At 39.5% G+C, this 20,017-nt stretch overlaps 1 protein-coding gene across 2 annotated transcripts in view; it reads right to left on the minus strand.

The window, feature by feature from the left end:
- Positions 1–251: 251 nt before the first annotated feature.
- Positions 252–20,017, minus strand: part of TMSB15B (thymosin beta 15B) — a 29,862-nt gene continuing 10,096 nt past the window's right edge. The window contains exons 1-3 of one of the 2 annotated variants that reach the window (XM_047765322.1): positions 3,190–3,294; positions 1,721–1,833; positions 252–636 (exon numbers count right to left, since the gene is read on the minus strand). In XM_047765322.1, coding sequence (XP_047621278.1) covers positions 599–636; positions 1,721–1,820 — 138 coding nt within the window. In that variant the 5' untranslated portion in view covers positions 1,821–1,833; positions 3,190–3,294 and the 3' untranslated portion in view covers positions 252–598. Of the gene's footprint in view, positions 637–1,720; positions 1,834–3,189; positions 3,295–20,017 lie in introns of those variants that run through there. The other variant, XM_047765323.1, reaches the window with a different exon arrangement.

A 20,017-nucleotide genomic window follows, 5' to 3' on the forward strand; every position in this document is an offset into this window, starting at 1 on the left:
CCCAAGTCAGGACCCACTTGATCTGGACAGAGGAGTGCCTGATGCCTGTCTCATGTGCCAAATCTGCTAACATTAGCAGGTATTCCGTATCTGGATGCTTTCCTGCATCCATTTTTGTTTGGCTGAAAGGTACCTTGCATACTTTCATGCCTTAAAAGATTCACCCAGGAATGAACCACAGGAGCCTATTATAAACAGATTGATTATATTTATTATTTTATTGTTCCACTAGAAATGAAAATAAACCGTGAGAAGCTGCAAAAGCATGCAACTTTATGAAGATTTTAAAGCAATAAAAGGAACAACTGTAGAAAGTTAAAAGTGGCTTATCCTGTAGGGGGTGCCAGAACTAAAAGTACAAAGGTTATCAGTGGTGAGATTCCTGACAGCATCTGTCAGCTGGAATCTATACACCACTGAAGGTTTAAAATGAATGTAAGAGAACATTGGCTGCCCCTGACCTCTTAGCCAGGCATTACAGGTGAGAAGACATCAGAAGATGTCTAAAATCTCCACAACACAAAGGTTTACCAAAACAAGCCAAAAATCAAGACACTCAAGCAATGTTGAAATTCACTCTTGGGAGAAGATTTTCATTTTACGATGTCTGAACACACTCTTTCTCCTGCTGGATAGCTGAGGAAGAAAACAAACACAAACAATCATTAAGAGAGTAGTTTGGGCAGTTCCCGTTGTGGCTCAGAGGTAAGGAACCCAAGTAGTATCCATTAGGATGTGGGTTCGATCTCTGGCCTCACTCAGTGGGTTAAGGATCCGGCGTTGCTGAGAGCTGCAGTGTTTAAATTACAGTCATGGCTCAGATCCTGCACTGTGTTTTCCTAAGACTAAGTTCCATTTTTCCAAAAGACTTCTTTGCCAAGTCACTGGAGGCTGCTGCTGCTACATCTTCCTTAAATTTAGAATGCCAAGGCACTAAATTCAGTCAGGTATGTGTGTGTGCAAATTAATGAACTGAACATTTCTTAGACTCAACTGTGTGGGGTTTTCCCCATTTGAGAGGTAGGTTTCTGCTGTTGCCCTTTTTTTTTTTCCTTTGGATTACTCTGAGACTCAGGGGCAAGTGAAGAATTTTTCTCAGATTTATCTATCACTATACAATTAGGGAGGTGTGCCCTTTCAGAGAATTTTGACTAACTTTGGAGCTTTCAAATAAAGCTGACATGACAAACCGTTTCCCTTGCTTGGAGCTTCTCCAACAGACTGTAAGTGGGGACGGCAAAATTGATCCCTTGATCCCTGGGAGACTTAAGTATACCCAAGATCTAAACTGATTACCTCACCTCATCTTGTCATCAGGTAAAAAAGGCCAAAACCACAGTTTGCATGGCTCACTAGGAATGAGATCAAAGACCCAGATAACTAGATGTAGAAAAGTGCCAAATAACCAAAACATGGACAAAACTAAGATATTTCTAATGCTACATCCAATATTCCAAGATTAGTTTTAATGTTGCTTATAGTAGCTTTCCAACAAAACCCAGTTTTTTTTTTTTATTCTTCCATTACTACTAGGGCCTATTTTGTGGAACTACTTACATAAGTAAAGGGAAAAGGCAATTATTTGATTTTTTAAATATTACATTAAATAATGGGTACTCTAACGATTGCTTACTTTGTGGTAAAATTTACTAGAAGAGTTTTATACACTGAATCTATCTATTTTCACTATTGTCTCAAATAGAAAGCCCCTGTGACTTACTTTCCTTTGAGGGAAGAGTGTTTTTTTCTTTAGTATTAGTCTTCTTCAGTTTTGACCTGTCAAACTTCTCCACTTCAGACAAGTCTGGCTTGTCACTCATCTTGACTAAAAGACTGAAAAAAAAACATTAAACAAAACTTACCTAGTAGAACTATTATCACACTAATAGTAACAGCCAAAATTCTCACATTTAATATCAATGTGTATTTTTACCTGCTGTTTTCAACAGGAAAATAGCAACAGATCTTAGAAGTCATGTTTTATCAGAATACTTTTTATTTTACATCATTACCTCATTTCTGATAGACAGTAAATGTCACTGGATCAGGATACACTAGAAACAAAGATGCTCTTGAAACACGGAGCCAATATAAATGGAGGTGATAGAAACACATGAGCAGATAGGGATAGAAGAAAAAATACTGAGTTTAACCAGCTAATTATTTATAATAGGAGATAGCACTATTTGAGCATTTTTAGTTTTATTAAATTACTTTGGGGAGGCACATTTCTTAGGGCTTATGAAGCAGCACACAAAAAGGGGTAGCATAAATTAGACTAGTTTCTTTCCATTTCATCTGCCCAAAACAATAGATTATGGGGTTACAATAAAATAAGGAATTAAATCCAGTCACAATTAATTAGATGTCTCACAATAGCTCCTTATGACACTGGTTTGTAAATATTGTTAAGACTGCAAGCTAATTATGATTGGTCTCAGGACTTCAGCAGAATAGGATTAAATTAAATAGAGTTGATTTTAATTTCACGTTTTATCCTTAAAGGGTGAGGCTAGGAGATGAGGTGCCCTGTGGTTATTACCGGTTTGTTCAGAAGAGACCCCTGAAATTGGAAAGCACAGCTCTCCTGCACGTGCCTGGCCCCAAACACAGCTAGTGCCCACATTAGAACAGAGAGGCCCCCAAGCAGCCAGACATCCCGAACATGCCTTCCTTCCATCGAGGTTACCTTAAGACCCTCCTTTGGTAAGTGATCGGCTGCCAATATCCAGGGGTGGGGAAATGGGAACTTCAAATAAACAGAGCTGGGCGCATAAACCACTTTGTTAGCAGCAATTTGCTCACATTCAAAAATGACTCTGATCATTGCCGGAAGCTCAGCCTAACCTAATAGCCACAGGAGGGGAGGGAGAGAAGGGCCAGCGCCAGAGGGAGGGCCCACTGCGAGCGGCCCCAAACTCCTTGTCCTCGCAGCCTCGGACCTGCAGCCGCAAAGGAGCGGCCGCTCTGGGGGCTTCCCCCTCCGACTTTTCAGGGACCGACTCGGGGAGGATTCAGCATCGTGCGCACAGCGAAAACAAAGGCTCGAACTCTCCAGGAGGCGCAGATACGAATCTCCCATCCCAACCCCCGCCCTTCTGGTTCCAGGAGAGCTGACACCCCTGCCCCGAGGCCACCCAGCCTCTTGTCCCAGAGTCCTCTGGCTTCCGCGGGGCCGCACATCCTCACCTGTAAGGCTTGGAGACTGGGGAAAGGCCTACAGCTAGGCTGGGACCGCTCCGCACCGTAGATGAGGTTAGCCTTCCCGCGCGGAACCCTGCAGTTATAATCTGCTGGCAGGCCCCGCCCCAGACCCCGCCCTAGTCCTCTCCGATTGGCCAAGGGGTCCCAGACTCGCCTCCTCGCCCCACCCGCCGCTTTAGCCTTGCTGGGTCTGAGTCCACTGTCTCCCTTCTCCTCAAGACCTCACCCCTGCAACAGGGTCTTGAGCACGTCATACCAGATCCACCTCCCTAGACCCCATCCAAGCTCTCTCAGATTCGCCCAGGGATTGGTTGCTGGTCTACCTCCCTTGCTTCTCCCACTACTTTCGTCCTGAAGGTCCATTTCCCTTGCTCACTTGCTCATAGTAAGAGCCTCTATAATAAGCGAGCACATCGTGCCCAGTTAGCTTTGAACATGCAAAACTCCAAGATCCAAGCTGAAGGAGCCATAATCAGGTACTTTTGGCTTTTATAGCCATAGGAGCCTAAGTATGCGATGACAACCAAATAGTGATTTGGAAGCGATGTTCGGTGTTGTCTGTTCTAATTCTTAGCCGGTCATGAAGGAGGGGTGCTCATGGAGAGGGTAGGAGGTTCAGGGTCCTTCACCCCCACAGCTGGGCATTTCCGTGACAGTGGTGTGCTCCTATGTAAAGTCACATTTTCTAATTTCTCAACCACTGAACATGGTAGCAGTTAGTTTAGGGTAATCAGAGGAGAGTCTGCTGAAGCTATTCATCTTGATATCTCCAATCCTGATCACTCTGCTTGGCCCACACTAAACTTGGAAAATACTTGTCTTTACTCTGGAGTAGTAAATCCAGGATAGAGCAGAATTTTTGGACAGCAGCACCACCCAGTGTCTATGTTAGGGGAGAAAAGTGAGGATCTGGTATTTACTTGAAAGAAGTAAATCTTCAAGGTAGTTTATTTTCTGGATATTCACCCAGAACCTTAGATTGATAAACTAAAATGGAGATAGGTCCGTGTCTTTAGCTTGCACCCCATATTTTCCACATGGTTCATTTCTGGTGGTAGAGATCTACATAGATCCAAATCACTCTTTCCTCAAGCATGTCTCAGGCCTTCCCCACCTCTCTCCATTCCCTTTTCTATACTCTTGCCGCATGTTGTGTAATCTTCAGAGTTTTCTATGTTTGTCAGAGGAACTTTTAAAACTGAAAGGCACACTCATTCAACAAATAAGGTGCATTGAGTATCTACAACATCCCTGACATTAAATATAACAAGCACCATTGTTTCCACCACTCAGAGTTGGATGATGTTAATATTTAGGTATATATACTTTGTATTTTTTTAATGAATAGAAACATTACAGAAAAAAATTGAGGTTTATTGACCTTTACCCCATTTCCATTGCCCTTCCACTTGCCCAGGGGTACTCCTATCCTGAATGTGATATGTAGATTCTAGGCCATCATTACAGATTTATGTGATCTGTTTCCAGGAGGAACATGGAGCCTCCTGTGGACCTGTGTTCCAGGTGTAAGACTGAATTTCCACATCTCTTGGGATCTACGGGAAGTCCCAGACACCCACCTCCTCCTCCCTAACACAAGCTCCAAAGTCTATCTCGAATCCATCTGCCTCAAATCCATCAGAACTCATCTCATTATGTCTGTCTCCCTTTATGTGAGTCATCATAACAACCCTCAAATCCCCACGACACCCCTCAACTCCCATGTCCTAACTTCCATAAATGACCACATTCTCTCTTTAGTTCACTCTACACACCCCTTCCCTACTGCTAAAACAATGCAACCTCAGTGATTGCTCTGTGTCTTCACCCTCTTTTCTTTCTTTCTTTTTTTCTTTTTGGGACCGCACCTGTGGCATATGAAGTTCCCAGGCTAGGAGTTGAATCAAAGCTGCAGCTGCAGGCCTACACCACAGCCACAGCAATGCCAGATACAAGCAACATCTGCATCCTACATTGCAGCTTGCAGCAACACCGGATCTTTAAGCCACTGAGCAAGGCCAGAGATTGAGCCCACATTTTCATGGATGCTAGTTGGTTCTTAACCCGCTGAGCCACAACAGGAACTCCTCACCCTCTTTTCTGATGTGCCCTTGTTTGTCGTCCCCTGATAGAAACCAGGCTCTTCCCTGAGGACTCTGTGTGCCCTGAGGCCCACTCAAGTGAAGCAGATGATTTTTCTCTCCCACGACCATTGTTTAACAGAGCCTAAATGTCTAGTGAATGTCTTCCTTGTTTCTTATTGCTGCCTTTAGAGCATTCCTCTCCCACATGCCTCAAAACCTCCAGTTTTTGAAGCTTGTGTCACCATCTAGCCTTCATTGTCATCATCTACCAATCTTCAGTGCTCCCTCCCCTATTTCTCAAGGATTTTAGCTCCTGAAACTAGGTCACTTCCAACCATAGTAATTTTAATTCCTGCTGAGCTCAAAACTGATAATTTTGATACAAATTCTCCTCCATGACATTGTCCTTGACCCCACTTCAGCTGTTCACTCGCATGGCCATACCTTAAGCCTGTCGTTGCAACTATAGCAATTCCTCCATAATCTCAACTTCAAACATTCCTCCCTATGACTATCATCTCCCCTATTTTTCAGCTCACTCCCTTTGGTACCTGAGCCCCACCTTCTTTCAACCTCACTGGAATCTCCAATCCATTGATCTTACCACTCGCTCCCTTATTGTCTTCTCTCCCCTCCTTCCCAAGGTCAAATGTCATATTCAGTTTTAAAATCACTCATTGACATATACTCTGTGCTCTCCTGCCCCTCTCTCACTTTGTATTGCATCCCTAGCAAATTCATAACCTTAGCTAAATCCAAATACACCTCAAGGAGACCAAATCCACACAGCTAAATCTGGCTGGAGGAAAACACATAACCACAAAATTTCAAAAACTGATCTTTCCCCAGTCAAGTGATACTCCCACATGATGCTGGGCAGCAGCAGTAATCTATAGCTACTGGTCAGCCACATGATACCAACCAAAACGCTTCCAACCATTCTGTGCCCATACAGTCATTTGGTTTTTCCCTTTCAATACAGTATTCGATAAATTACATGAGATATTCAACACATAATTATGAAAGAGACTTTATGTTAGATGATTTTGCCCAAATGTGGGCTAATAAATATAAGTGTCCTGAGCATGTGTAAGGCAGGTGAGGCTAAGCTATGATATTCGGTAGGTTAGGTATATTTAATGCATTTTCAATTTAGGATGTTTTCAACTTACAATGGGTTTATCCAGGGGTAATCCCATCGTAAATCAAGGGAAGTCTATAGATCTTTCTCTCACACCAATTCAATGATATCGCTATCATCTCTCTCCCCCTTATCTCCAACATCATCAATGTTGTGCTATTAGATTATTTCTTATCTTCGCATAAATACATTCTCATCATTATATATGGATTATATATATTATATATGCTTAACTCCACTCTTTGTACCTGCTATCATCCCATTTCTTTGCTCCCCTTTGAAGCAAATCTCTTTTACAAATATATGTAATATGCATCTCCATTTGCGGTGTTTGACTGTGAATATTTGAAGGCATCATTTGAACCAGTATTTCTGGTCTAGGACCATATTCCCCCAGGCCTTCTACTATATATCAATCTGGTGTCAAGAGGGAGCCCCAGTCAAACTTCCTTCCCTAGCACTCCCTCTTTTCTGCCTGCTCTCCACCTCACTCACTCTGCCCCAACTGTGGCCTCTCTGCTGTTCCTCAAACAAGTCACACTTACTGTTGCCTAGGGCTTGTTTGATGTCTGTTCCATCTGTCAGGAACAGATATCTTCCCTCAGATATCCACTTGGACTACTCCTTCACCCCTTTGTAATAGTTGGCTGTATTCACTGATTCTAATTTTTTTTTCCTTTTCTCATTTGAACACATTCTGATCAGGCGTCCACCACCACCACGCCACTGAAATTGTTCTTGTCAAGATTGTTTATAACTTCCATACTATTAATCCAGTGGTCAATTCTTTATTTTTTATTTTCTGCTTTTTAGGGCTACACCTGCAGCATATGGAAGTCCCCAGGCTAGAGGTCAAATCGGAGCTACAGCTGCCAGCCTATGCCACCACCACATCAACACGAGATCCGAGCTGTGTCTGCAACCTACACCGCAGCTCAGGGCAACATGAGATCCTTAACCTACTGAGCAGGGCCAGGTATCGAACATGCATCCTCATGGATTCTAGTCGGTTTTGTTTGCACTGAGCCACCACAGAAACTCCCAATTATTACTCCTTGTTCTACTCGACCTATTAGCAGTATTTGGCATAGCTGATGAGCCCCTTCTCCGTAATTCACTGTCTTCTCTTGACCTCCCATTCACCCGGTTTCCTCTAACCTCGGAGGCTGCTCCTTCTCAGTCACTTTTACTGGTTCCTCTTTTTCTCCAAAATCTCTTAAAATGGGAGTGTCCCTGGACTCAGTTCCTGTTCTTCTCACTTCTATCTGCACTCCCTTGATCTCTTCCAGTCCAAGGCTGCAAAGCCATTTCTATACTGGCAACTCTTAAATTCAAGTCTACAGACAGGATCCGTATCCCAAACTACAGTCTAATATACCAAATGCCTATCCAGGACCTTTACTCAGATGTCTAACAGACGTCTCAAACTCAAAATGTCACAGATTGCATTCCAAATCTTTCCCCCAAACCTGCTTCTCCTACAGCCATCCCCATCTCAGGTGATGGCAATTCTATCCTGACATTATCTTCTACTCCTCCCTTTCTCTCTCATTGCACATCAGGAAGTCATTCTGTTCCTACCTCAGAGTGTATCCAAAATCCAACCACTTCTCACCATCCCATTGCTACATCTGAGGTCAAATCCACTAACATGTCTCATCTGAATAATTGAAATGGCCTTCTAACAGATCTCTCTGCTTTCATTTGTGCTCCTCTATGGTGCATTCTCTACACAAAAAAATTAAATGATCACTTTATTTTTATTTATTTATTTATTTTAGCCATGCCTACAGCATGAGGAAGTCCAAGGCAAGGGATCAAACCCATGCCACAGCAGTGACTCAAGCCACAGCAGTGACAATGCCAGATCCTTAACAAGCTGAGCCACCAGGGAACTCCTAAATGATAATTTTAAAATATTAATCAGAAGTCCTCTTGTAGTTCAGAGTGTTAAGGATACTGTGTCATCACTGCTGTAGCTTTGGTTACAGCTGTGGTGCAGGTTCAATCTCTGGCCCAGGAATTTAAGCATGCCCCAGGCATGGTCAAAAAAATAAAAATAAAAATAAAAATAAAATGTAAATCAAATCATTGTACTTCTCTGCTCAGAATCCTGTAAAGATAGACAGTTCCACTCAGAGGGAGGCCAAAGTCCCTACAAAAGCCCTACATTTTCAGCTGTAGAAGAGTCCCTATTTCTCCCACATTTTTGCAAATAAGTATTTTTAGATTTCTTTTTCCAATCTAATGGGTGAGCATCTCCCTAGTATTTGAATCTGCATTTCCCAGGTCATTTCATGAGGTGAGCATCATTTTATTGGTTTTTCTGACCATACATATTTCTTATTCTGTGAATTACCTTTTGATATTCTTTACCCATTTTTCTTTTGACCTCTTAGTATTGCTACATGTGAGTGCTTTACATATTCTATATTCTTTTTTGGGTTGAATTTGTTATTAAAGTATAGTTGATTTACAGTGTTGTGACAATTTCTACTGTACTGAATAGTGACCCAGTCATCCATATACATACATTCCCTTTCTTATATTATTTTCTATTGTGGTCTAGCCCAAGAAACTTGATATAGTTCCCTGGGCTATACAGCAGGACCTCATTGCCCATCCTTTTTTTTAATTTATTTTTTTTATTTATTTAATTTTTTTTTCTTTTTAGGGTCGCACCTGTGGCACATGGAAGTTCCCAGGCTAGGGGTCAAATTAGAGCTGTATCTGCTGGCCTACACCACAGCCACAGCAACATGGGATCTGAGACTCATCTGTGACCTACACCACAGCTCACAGCAACGCCGGATCCTTAACCCACTAATCAAGACCACATCCTTAAAGATACTAGTCAGGTTCATAACCTGCTGAGTCACATCAGGAACTCCCTGCCCATACGTTTAAAATGGAATAGTTTGAGGAGTTCCCGTCATGGTGCAGTGGTTAACAAATCCGACTGGGAACCATGGGGTTGCGGGTTCAATCCCTGGCCTTGCTCAGTGGCTTAAGGACCCGGCTTTGCCGTGAGCTGTGGTGTAGGCCAAAGACGTGGCTCGGATCCCGCATTGCTGTGGCTCTGGCGTAGGCTGGCAGCTACAGTTCCAATTAGACCCCTAGCCTGGGAATCTCCATATGCCGTGGGAGCTGCCCTAGAAAAGGCAAAAAGACAAAAAAAAAAAAAGGGATAGTTTGCATCTACCAACCCCCAATTCCCCATCAATCCCATTCCCCTTTCTCTGCTCCTCCATGCTATATTCTAAGTATTGGTCTGTAATGTATTTTGGAAATTTTTTTCTGCACTCCTAATTTGTTAGTTTATAGCAAGTGTAACTGGGAGAAGCCTGTTTGAGGAAAAAACGACTTTTGATACACATGCAGCTCTACTGGTGGGAACCAAGTTTAAGAAAGTATCCTATTAGGCACCTTTTAAAAAGATTTTAAGTATAATATATATATACAGAAAAACAGACAAATCTTAATTGTATATCTTGATGAATGTTCACAAAATGGAGAGACCCACAAAACCAGCTCCCAGATCAAGGCACAAAACACCATTAGGACCCCAGAGCCTCTCTGGTGCCCCCTTTCAGTGATTATGTCCAAGGACAGTAACCCTTCTCCTGACAATTAGTTTTGCCTCTTTTGTACTTCAAGTAAATGGAATCGTTGAGTATATACTCCCCTGGGTCTGGCTTCTTTTCCTCAACTTTAGGTTTGTGGGATTCACCCATGCTGTCATGTGTATTTGTTGTTAGTTCATTCTCCTTTACATACCTTATTTCAATGTATGAATACACTACAATTTATTCATTCCATTGTTGATGGACATTTACCTTTTTTTTTTTTTTTGTAGTTTGGGGCTATTACAAATAGTGCTGTTATGAGCGTATTTATACATACCTTTTCATAACACATACGTGCATTTTCTTAGGCATATACCAAAAAGAAGAGCTCCTGGTCATAGAACCTGCACATGTTCCGCTTTAATAGTACACCTAACTAGTTTTCCAAAAACTTGCACAAATTATTGCTTGCTATTTGACCATAACTTTGTTTCTTACATTTTTTATTGTATAATGTCCATGGAATCAAATGTATGTTTTTTCCTTCAAACCCTATGTTGTTGAGTTTTGTTCTGGAAATCCTTTTCTATTCAGAGGACATTATATGTATTAGGGCCGCACCTGCAGTATATGGAAGTTCCCAGGGCTAGGGGTCAAATCTGAGTTGCAGCTGAGGCCTATACCACAGCCATGGCAACACAGGATCCAAGCCATATTTTCAACCCATACTGCTTTTTGCAATCCGGATCCTTAATCCACTGAGCGAGGCCAGGGATTGAACTCGCATCCTCGTAGACACTATGTCGGGTTCTTAACCCACTGAGTCACAGTAGGAACTCCTTCGTGTATATATATTAGGGCTGCATATGAAAGTTCCCAGGCTAAGAGTTGAATCAGAGCTGCAGCTGCCAGGCTTTGCCACGGACACAGCAACACCAGATCTGAGTCATGTCTGCGACCTACACCACAGCTCATGGCAACGCCAGATCCTTAAACCACTGAGTGAGGACAGGGATCGAACTTGCACCCTCATGGATACTGATCAGGTTCATTACCACTGAGCCACAACAGGAACTCTGCTTTGTCTATATTTTTAATTGGTTTTAAACTTGGCTGTGTGCTTTAGGTCTCTTATACATCTAGACTTTATTTTGTGTAAGGAAGGCATGTATCTAGATATTTTTAAGGGAGACCAATTGTCAATCCTATTTATTAAATTATCCAACCTTTCTCCACTCATTTGCAGTGCCACATCTTTCATAAACCAATTTCCCATATATGACTTTTCTAATGTTACAATCAATTTGTCAAGTTCTACCAAAAAAATGGGCCTGCTAATATTTTGATTGGAATGTTATTGGATTTAGGGATTCATTTTAGATGAATTGCTAACTTAGAGACATGAAGTCTTCCCATGCTTAATAAATGCAGTATTGTTGGGAGATACAATCTATCATGGGCCCTGAGCATCCCTGCACATTCTTGCTGAGTGTTCAAAAAATGCAAGTCCCTGGCAGTCAGTTATCTGAGCCAATTCTCAGGGTCATGTTTGCAGCGGATAACCATGATGGATAAGAAAACGTCTCCTCACAGACAAAGAGCAGGTTTTCTTCTACTTTCTATAAAATCAGTGGAAATTCCAAACTCATTGTTCCTCCGCTGTAATGCAATCCACTGTGTGTGCAGCCAGCCATCAAGGGTCTTTTATATCATCCTTATGGGACCTGGGGGGCATTAGAAACAGACACAAACCAACATGAACCTCTGGCTACTGCTTTTGTTGCCAATAATAAAGTCCTTAGTCTCTCACCCAAATTTCTCCTGTTATTGCCAGAATCCATGAAAAAAATGCCAGACTAATGTCTTAGCTGTTGCATAGGTAAAATCCCTGAGCCTGAGAAGGTCTTGACAAGCATATTTCCTTACCTTCAGATATTTTTAAATTTTCCTTTAGCACAATGTTACTTTTATGCATAATGGCTTGTTCATCTTTGTTAGCTATCTTCTTAGCTGCCTTAAAGATTTGAGGGTTACTGTGAATGGGTTATCTTTTCTACTGAATTTTCTAATTGGTTGTTAAATTCTATATCCTTTTTTACCCATCACTAGTGTAACTCTTCATATGGAGTAATAATGTATTGTATCCCTCAATAAACTATTGGCTTCTCTTGAGAACAGAAGTCATGTCTTAATTATGTCTGTATTCTTCCAAAGAAACATTTAACTCAATTACTTTTATTGAACATCTACTATATATCAGTTGCTAAATAAGGAGTGAGAAGTATAGAACCATAAAAAATATGGTGCCTGATCTCAAGGAATTTATAAAATGTGAAGAAGACAGACACATCCACAGACTATTACATCAGACAGAGATATAAACAGTTCTACAGAAGTAGGGGCAATTCATTGTGATTTGGAGGATTATGGAAGTTCTCATAAAACATAGGGTATTTGAGTTGGGCCTCAAAGGGTAATCAGCATCTAGACTTGTGCCAATGGAAAGCAGAGAAAATGACGTGACTTTCTGTACCATGCCTGGCATTCAAAGCCGTCCACAATTAAGCCGCAAGCTACCTTTCTAAACCCAGATGTTTAGTCCTCTAAGAAAGAAAAACTAGCTTCTCATCCATTAACCCTCGTTCAAACTCATGTTGAGTTCTCACTATGTTGCTTTGCATTATAACATAATGTTTAAAAGCAGAAGATTTATAATCAGACAAATTTGGATTCTGGCCAAGGCTTTACAACTTACTGGCTATGAGATGTTGGCAAGTGAAAACTAGTAATGGTGATTATCTCATAGGATTGTGTGATAAATTAGATAATACTTGTGAAGCTTTGGTATAGTACCTGGCACAGAACATGCATTCAGTATACATTAAGTCTTATGAATGATATTTTATCCATTGCTTTGGTATTACTTCTCAAATCAATCAAAACACACTTATTTTATATCCACAATGTGTAATAGATTGTATCAGGTATCATGAAGACCACAAAGATGAATAAGATCCTACCTCTGCCCCCAGTGACCTGTGAAGAATATAGAATATGGACACGAATATAATGAAGCAAGGTAGATTAAAAGACCTGAATTTTCTCTGCCCTTCACAGCATGATTACCAAGACTACTTCCAAGTCTAACATTATGATTCTATGACTTCTGTAATTGTAAGTGCTACATCAAGTTTACAAAATACCAGGGGAAAATGGAAAAGCGGCTGCACCTAATTCTACCTGGGAGAGCAGAAGATGATTGCAGAAAGGAAATAATATTTGAATTGTGTTATAATAGATGGGTATCTTTTGGTGAGGGAAGAAATGGGAGCAATGGAATTCCATACAGAGAAATAAATAAAAACAAAGGGAAGTGTAGGGCACACTCAAGGGATACTCAGTAGTCTTGTATGGTTAGGACATCATGATTCATAATATTTAAGTAGGGAAAATATGGTGGACACAGTAAACGGGTGTCAGATGATGGAGAATCTTGAATGTGACGTTAAATCATTTGGATTTTATCTATAAACTCTTCACATTGTAAGATGGTAAAGAGACCCATTACAAAGAGTGGCGACAGTCACTGAGCACCTAAACTACGGCTACTCTAAACTGAGCTGTGCTGTAAGTGTCAAACAGACAATGGAGGTCATGAGTTAGTATGGAAAGAAGGATGTGAAATTTCACGCTAATAATTTCTCGTAATGATTACATGTGTAAATAACATTTCAAATATATTAAATAAAATGGTACTAGATTTTTTTTTAAAGAGAGAATGGCTGCAGAATTCCCTTATGGCATAGTGGGCTAAGGATCCAGCATTGTCACAGCAGTGCTTCAGTCACTACTGTGGCACAGGTTCTGTCCCTTGCAAGGGAATTTCCACATTCCATGAGCGTGGCCAAAAAAGAAAAAGGAAAAAAAAAAAAGAGTAGTGGCAGTTGTTCAGGTGCAAAATAAGGAGGAACTGAACAAGGGCTTCAGGTCTAATAGTGGGAAAGAAGTGGCAGAAAGCTTTTGGCTTTTTTCATATGCTACTTTGTGTGTACTGTTGAATAATTTTTAATTAAATGTTCTTTAGGGCAGAGACCATTCATTCATTCTACAAATATTTATTGAGCACATATAAGAATGTGAGACACTCTTCTGGGCAGTGTAAATACACTAGTGAATGAGTCATGATCCCTAGATGTTAGGACTCTCTGTGTTGAAACTATAAAAAAAAACTCAATCATAACACTGGAAATGGGAAGGCTATGGACTGGTTGGTAAGGGGAATAGAAAGTTCGGTCTTTGATATATTAACTTTGGGATACCTGTAAGGTATCTTGGTGGAAATGTCAAGTAAGCATTTGGATAAGACATTTCTGTGCTCCATTCCACAGTTCCTCTCCATTAACATAGTAATTTGTTTGAGGTGAATTGTTTACTTTTTGAAAACCTAATGAATTATTGACATCTTTATAGATAATAGTATATATTAATCAATATACATTATATTAAATATGTCAATATGAGGGAGCAACACATGTAAACTGATTTATTAACACACGATATATATTCTCTCTTAAAACAGAAGAGCTTTACCTATAAGACACTTATTATAATCCCATTCTGAGAATTCTCTTTACTGTTATCAATTTTTAAAAATTCAGCAACTAATAAAAAATTATCAAAAGATTCATTACACACTATGAAAAATATTATGAAACTTTGAGAAACATTAAAATTAGAGTCCCACCATTATTTTTGCTTACATTAAAACTTAACAGTTACTTTTGCTAAAATTAAGATCTCAACAACAATTTTTGAAGAAAATAAAATCTCAACATATTTTTGTAGATATTATTAAGAACAGTTTAAAGTCTTGAAGAACAAGAATGAGAAGGGAATACTTTCCCTTTCAGTTATCAAGCCTCATTACAAAGCTATATTAATTAAAGCAATCCCATATTGGCATAAGATTAGAAAAATAGATCAATGGAGTAGAACAGAGGGGCCACGAATAGTCCCAAGAATATATGAACCCTTGATATTTGACAGAGCTGGCATTGCGAATGAGCGGGGAAAGGAGAGATTTTTCAACAAATGATATGGGGCGATTGAGTATTTGTACAGAAAAAAATGAAATTGGACATCTAATCTCAGACTCTACAGAGAAATTAACCCCAAGTATATTAAATACATAAATGTAAAAGGAAAAACTATAGAAAATTTAAATATTAATATAGAAGAATATCTTCATGATGTTGGGGTATGGAAGGAATTCTTTGAAAAGACACAAAAAGAGAAAAAAGATTGGTATCTTGACTATAATTAAGAATTTTGGTTTATTCAAAGATACCATCAAAAAATGGTCAAAAATAAGGACAAAGTGGGGATAGATATATGTAACACACATAAAAGACAAAGGACTAAATTTAGAATATATAAATATCACCCACAAATTAATTTTTGAAAGTCACACTACCCAGGAGAAAAAAATTGGCAAATGTCTTGAATAAAGGATTCACAAAATAATAAATCCTAATGTCCAACAGACATATGAAAAGATGTTCAACATCATTAGTAGTCAGGAAAATCAAATTATGAGAGGCTATTTTACACCCATCGGATTGGCAAAAATTTTAAATTTGGGAGTTCCCATTATGGCTGAGCAGGTTAAGAGCTCGACATAGTGTCTATGAGGATGTAGGTTCGATCCATGGCCTTGTTTAGCGGGTTAAGGATCCAGCAGTGCAGGAAGCTGTGGCGTAGGTCACAGATATGGCTCAGATCCAGTGTTGCTGTGGCTGTAGTGAGGCCTCAGCTACAGCTCTCATTTGACCCCTGGCAGGGAAATTTCCATATGCCACCAGTGCTGCAGTAAAAAGAAGAAAAAAAAAAAATTTGTCTGATTAATAATACCAAGTGTTGCCAGCAGGTGGAGCAATGGAAACTATTAAACTGTTAGGGTGTAAATTGGTACACACCATCAGGAAAAGTTAACTAAGAAAAGCCAGGCATCATCTAGCAACTTTGAAGGTGTCCATATCCTATAAATCAGCAATTCCTCTCTTAGTTAAATATCTTAGAGACATCTGTATTTTTGTACACTACCAAGAATATTCATGGTAGCATCGTTTTGTAACAAAAATTGAAAACAAGCAGAATGTACTTCAAAACTATCATGGATATTCATACAATGGTACATACAAAAATAAAAGTGAAATAACCAAACAGCAGTGAGATGCTACTACACACCTATTAAAATGGCCAACATTTGGAACACTGACATCAAATGTTGACAGACGTGGAGCAGCAGGAACTCTTATTTACTGCTGGTGGGAATGCAAAATGGTACAGCCACTTCGGAAGGCAGTCTGGCAGTTTCTTACCAAACTAAACCATATACTTGCTATACAATGCAACAACTGTTCTCCTTGGTGTTTCTCTAAAAGAGCTGAAAACTTATATCCACACAAAAACCTGCATACCGATGTTTAGAGCAGCTTTATTCATAACTGCCAAACATGGAAGCAACTCAGATGCCTTTCAGTAGATGAATGGATAAATAAATCATGATAAATCGTGATGATTGAATATTATTCATTGCTACAATTAATAAGCAATCAAGTCACAAAAGATACAGAGCAATCTTAAATGCACACTACTGGAGTTCCCATCGTGGCGCAGTGGTTAACGAATCCGACTAGGAACCATGAGGTTGCGGGTTCGGTCCCTGCCCTTGCTCAGTGGCTTAACGATCCAGCATTGCCGTGAGCTGTGGTGTAGGTTGCAGACGCGGCTCGGATCCCGCGTTGCTGTGGCTCCGGCGTAGGCCGGTGGCTACAGCTCCTATTCAACCCCTAGCCTGGGAACCTCCATATGCCATGGGAGCGACCCAAAGAAATAGCAAAAAGACCAAAAAAAAAAAAAAAAAAAAGCACACTACTAAGTGAAAGAAGCCAATCTGAAAAAGGCTACATACTATGTGATTCCAACTATATGATATTCTGGCAAAGGTAAAACTATGGAGAACAGTAAAAGATCAGCCATTGCCAGAGGTGGAGCAGGAGGCTGAATAGGTGGAACATAGAGGATTTGGGTGGCAGTGGAACTAGTCTGTATGATACTATAATTTACTATAATGATACTTGGATACATTTGTCCAAGCCCATAGAATATACAACACTAAGAGTAAACTCTAAAGTAAACTATGGACTTTGGGTGATAATGATGTACCAATATAAGTTGTTCATCACCTGTAACAAATGGACCACTCTAGTGTGGGGTGTTGATAGTGGGGGAGGCTATGTACGTGTGGGAGGAGGGAGTATATGGGAAGTTTCCATACCATCCTCCCAAATTTGCTGTGAACCTAAAACTTCTCAAAAAAACATTTTTTAAAGTAAATTTATCACAATTTATACAAATGAAATACTATACAACTACCCACAACAAGGATAAATCTCACAAATAATATGAAAGGAAAGGAGACAGTCGCAATTCTGAGGATATAAAGTATATAAAGTTCAAATATCTGTAAAACAAAACTGTGTTATTTAGGGATGCCTATACAAAAGATAAATGTATAAAGAAAAGTAAATAAATATAATGATTGTCAGGCTAGGGGTCACCTCTAGGATGGGTGGAGGAATGTCTTAAGTGGGGAGCCTGAGTACAGGAGGAGTAGGGGATGGGGTCATCAAGGTGTTTGTTCCATTTCTTGCCTGGGTGGCCCTTACATGAGCAATAGCTTTATAAATGTTCTTTTAACTGGTAGTTCTCTTCTGAATGCTTCTCTTTTTCTAATGAAATAGAAAGTAAGTTCACCAACTGGGGTTGAGGATGTGGGAGAGGTATTGAGGATTTGAGGGAAAGGAAGATGGTATGAAAGAAACAAGTTGGAGAGTGAACAGAAGAGGAAAATACTGTATTTTTTTTTTTTTTACTGTATTCTTTCAGGAAAGCTCTTCCCTTTTTTCCCTGAGTCCCTGTGCTTTTTATCTCCTCCATAACATAATTTTGTTAACTTTAATATATTGCACTATAGGCAGTAATCCCAAACACATAGTTAAAATACAATTTAATGTTTAAAAATAAATGTAAAGGGATTCTCCTATGGCACACTGGGTTAAGGAGCCAATGTCGTCACTGCAGTGGCTCAAGTCATTGCCGTGGTGCAGGTTCAATCCCTGGCCCGGGACTGTCCACATGCAGTGGGCATGGCCAAAACAACAAAATAGAATTAACCCATAAAAAATGTTAAAAACAAAAGTGACTCTTAATAAACTATATAATTATAATAATATCCATAATTCATTAGTTATGTCTTATTTCACCTTGAGCTAAAGTGATTTAAGACAAATATACAGGAGTTCCCATCGTGGCTCAGTGGTTAACGAATCAAACCAGGAACCATGAGATTGCGGGTTTGATTCCTGGCCTTGCTCAGTGGGTTAAGGATCCAGCTTTGCGGTGAGCTGTGGTGTAGTTCACAGACGCGGCTCGGATCCTGTGTTGCTGTGGCTCTGGCACAGGCCGGCGGCTACTGCTCCAATTAGACCCCTAGCCTAGAAACCTCCATATGCCATGGGAGTGGCCCTAGAAAAAGGCAAAAAGACAGAAAAAAATAAAAGACAAATATACAGAGCTCATACGGGGATTTTTTTTTATCCTTTTTCTTTCCTCTTTTTTTATACCAAATAGCTTTAGTGTTAAATTCTCCATTTTGTAAGTTTTAAACAAATGTAGGTATTTATTACCTCCTTATTTTATTGATCTCAAGTCCAAAAATCATCTTTAAATGTCAGAAAATATATTAACACCACAAACTAAATATTCATATTTAAAATTATTTAAAACTATCATACTTTTTTCCCCCTCTTTGGCCACAACCATGGCATATGGAAGTTCCCAGGCAAGGGATTGCACCACCAGTACCACAGAGACAAGCCAGATCATTAACCAACTGCACCACAGCGGGAAGTCCTATACCCTTAAATTTTACTCGGAAGATATAAATAGGAAAAGTTGATAGGGTCACACAATTTTATAATTTTTCCTAGGATTGTATATGAACAAGTTTGTAAAAATAAATTGTTTAAATTATAACATGCCTTAGTTGCAAATTCATGTTTATAATCGCATGGCTTCAAGTATTAACATACATAATGTAAATTTAAAGTTTTTATAAAGGCAAATACAGTAAATTTAAACAATTACCACTAATGTAGATTTAAAATATGTCATGAGTTTTCATCTTCTAATATTCTATGATAACTGCACCATTGTCATAGAGATAAAATCCTTAGACTTTTTAAAAGAATTTGAATCTACAAAGATTGAAACTAAAAATACTTAAAATAACAACTGTTCAGGAAAAATATCACGGGTATGTAGATAGTGGAAGAGTGCTCAAATAATAAAGCAAATGAGGTAAAATATTAACAGCAGGTGATCTGAGTAAAGTGTATATGGGCATAAATTCTACTTATGCTGGCAACCTTTCTAGAAGGTTAAAATTATTTCTAAATAAAAAGTTAAAATGAAGAAAGGGACATGGACTAATATACTGATATAAATGGAAATCAATAGTATACACGAAAATAAATTCATCTCTTGAATAAAAAAAAGTAGAGGAGTATGGTAATGTATCCTCTTCTTTTGAGCTTAAATAACCAAAGCCATTAGCTTAAGTAGTGATTTTTTTTAAGTATCTTCATTCTGAGAGTCCGCCTTGAAATAGAACTACCTGCTCTTCTATGTTTTCTTCCCTTATACAGACTCTGTCTTCCTTGTCCTTGAATCTACAAGCAGAGTACTGTCCCACTCTGCCCAGGTCTGCACTGATTCTGCACCAGCCATTTTCTGTTGACCTTACTGGCAAATGCTTTCTAATCTCCTATCACTTATAGTGTGTCTTTAATTTCTGTGCTATTCAGTGAGGAATCCTCCCTGCTAGGATCTATAATCAGATCATTATAAAAAGTTTGGTTTGGTAAGGAGGTGCAAATGGAGATTATTACATGATGTCA

The sequence above is a fragment of the Phacochoerus africanus genome, chromosome X, assembly GCF_016906955.1.
Source record: "Phacochoerus africanus isolate WHEZ1 chromosome X, ROS_Pafr_v1, whole genome shotgun sequence".
Classification (NCBI taxonomy): Eukaryota; Metazoa; Chordata; class Mammalia; order Artiodactyla; family Suidae; genus Phacochoerus; species Phacochoerus africanus.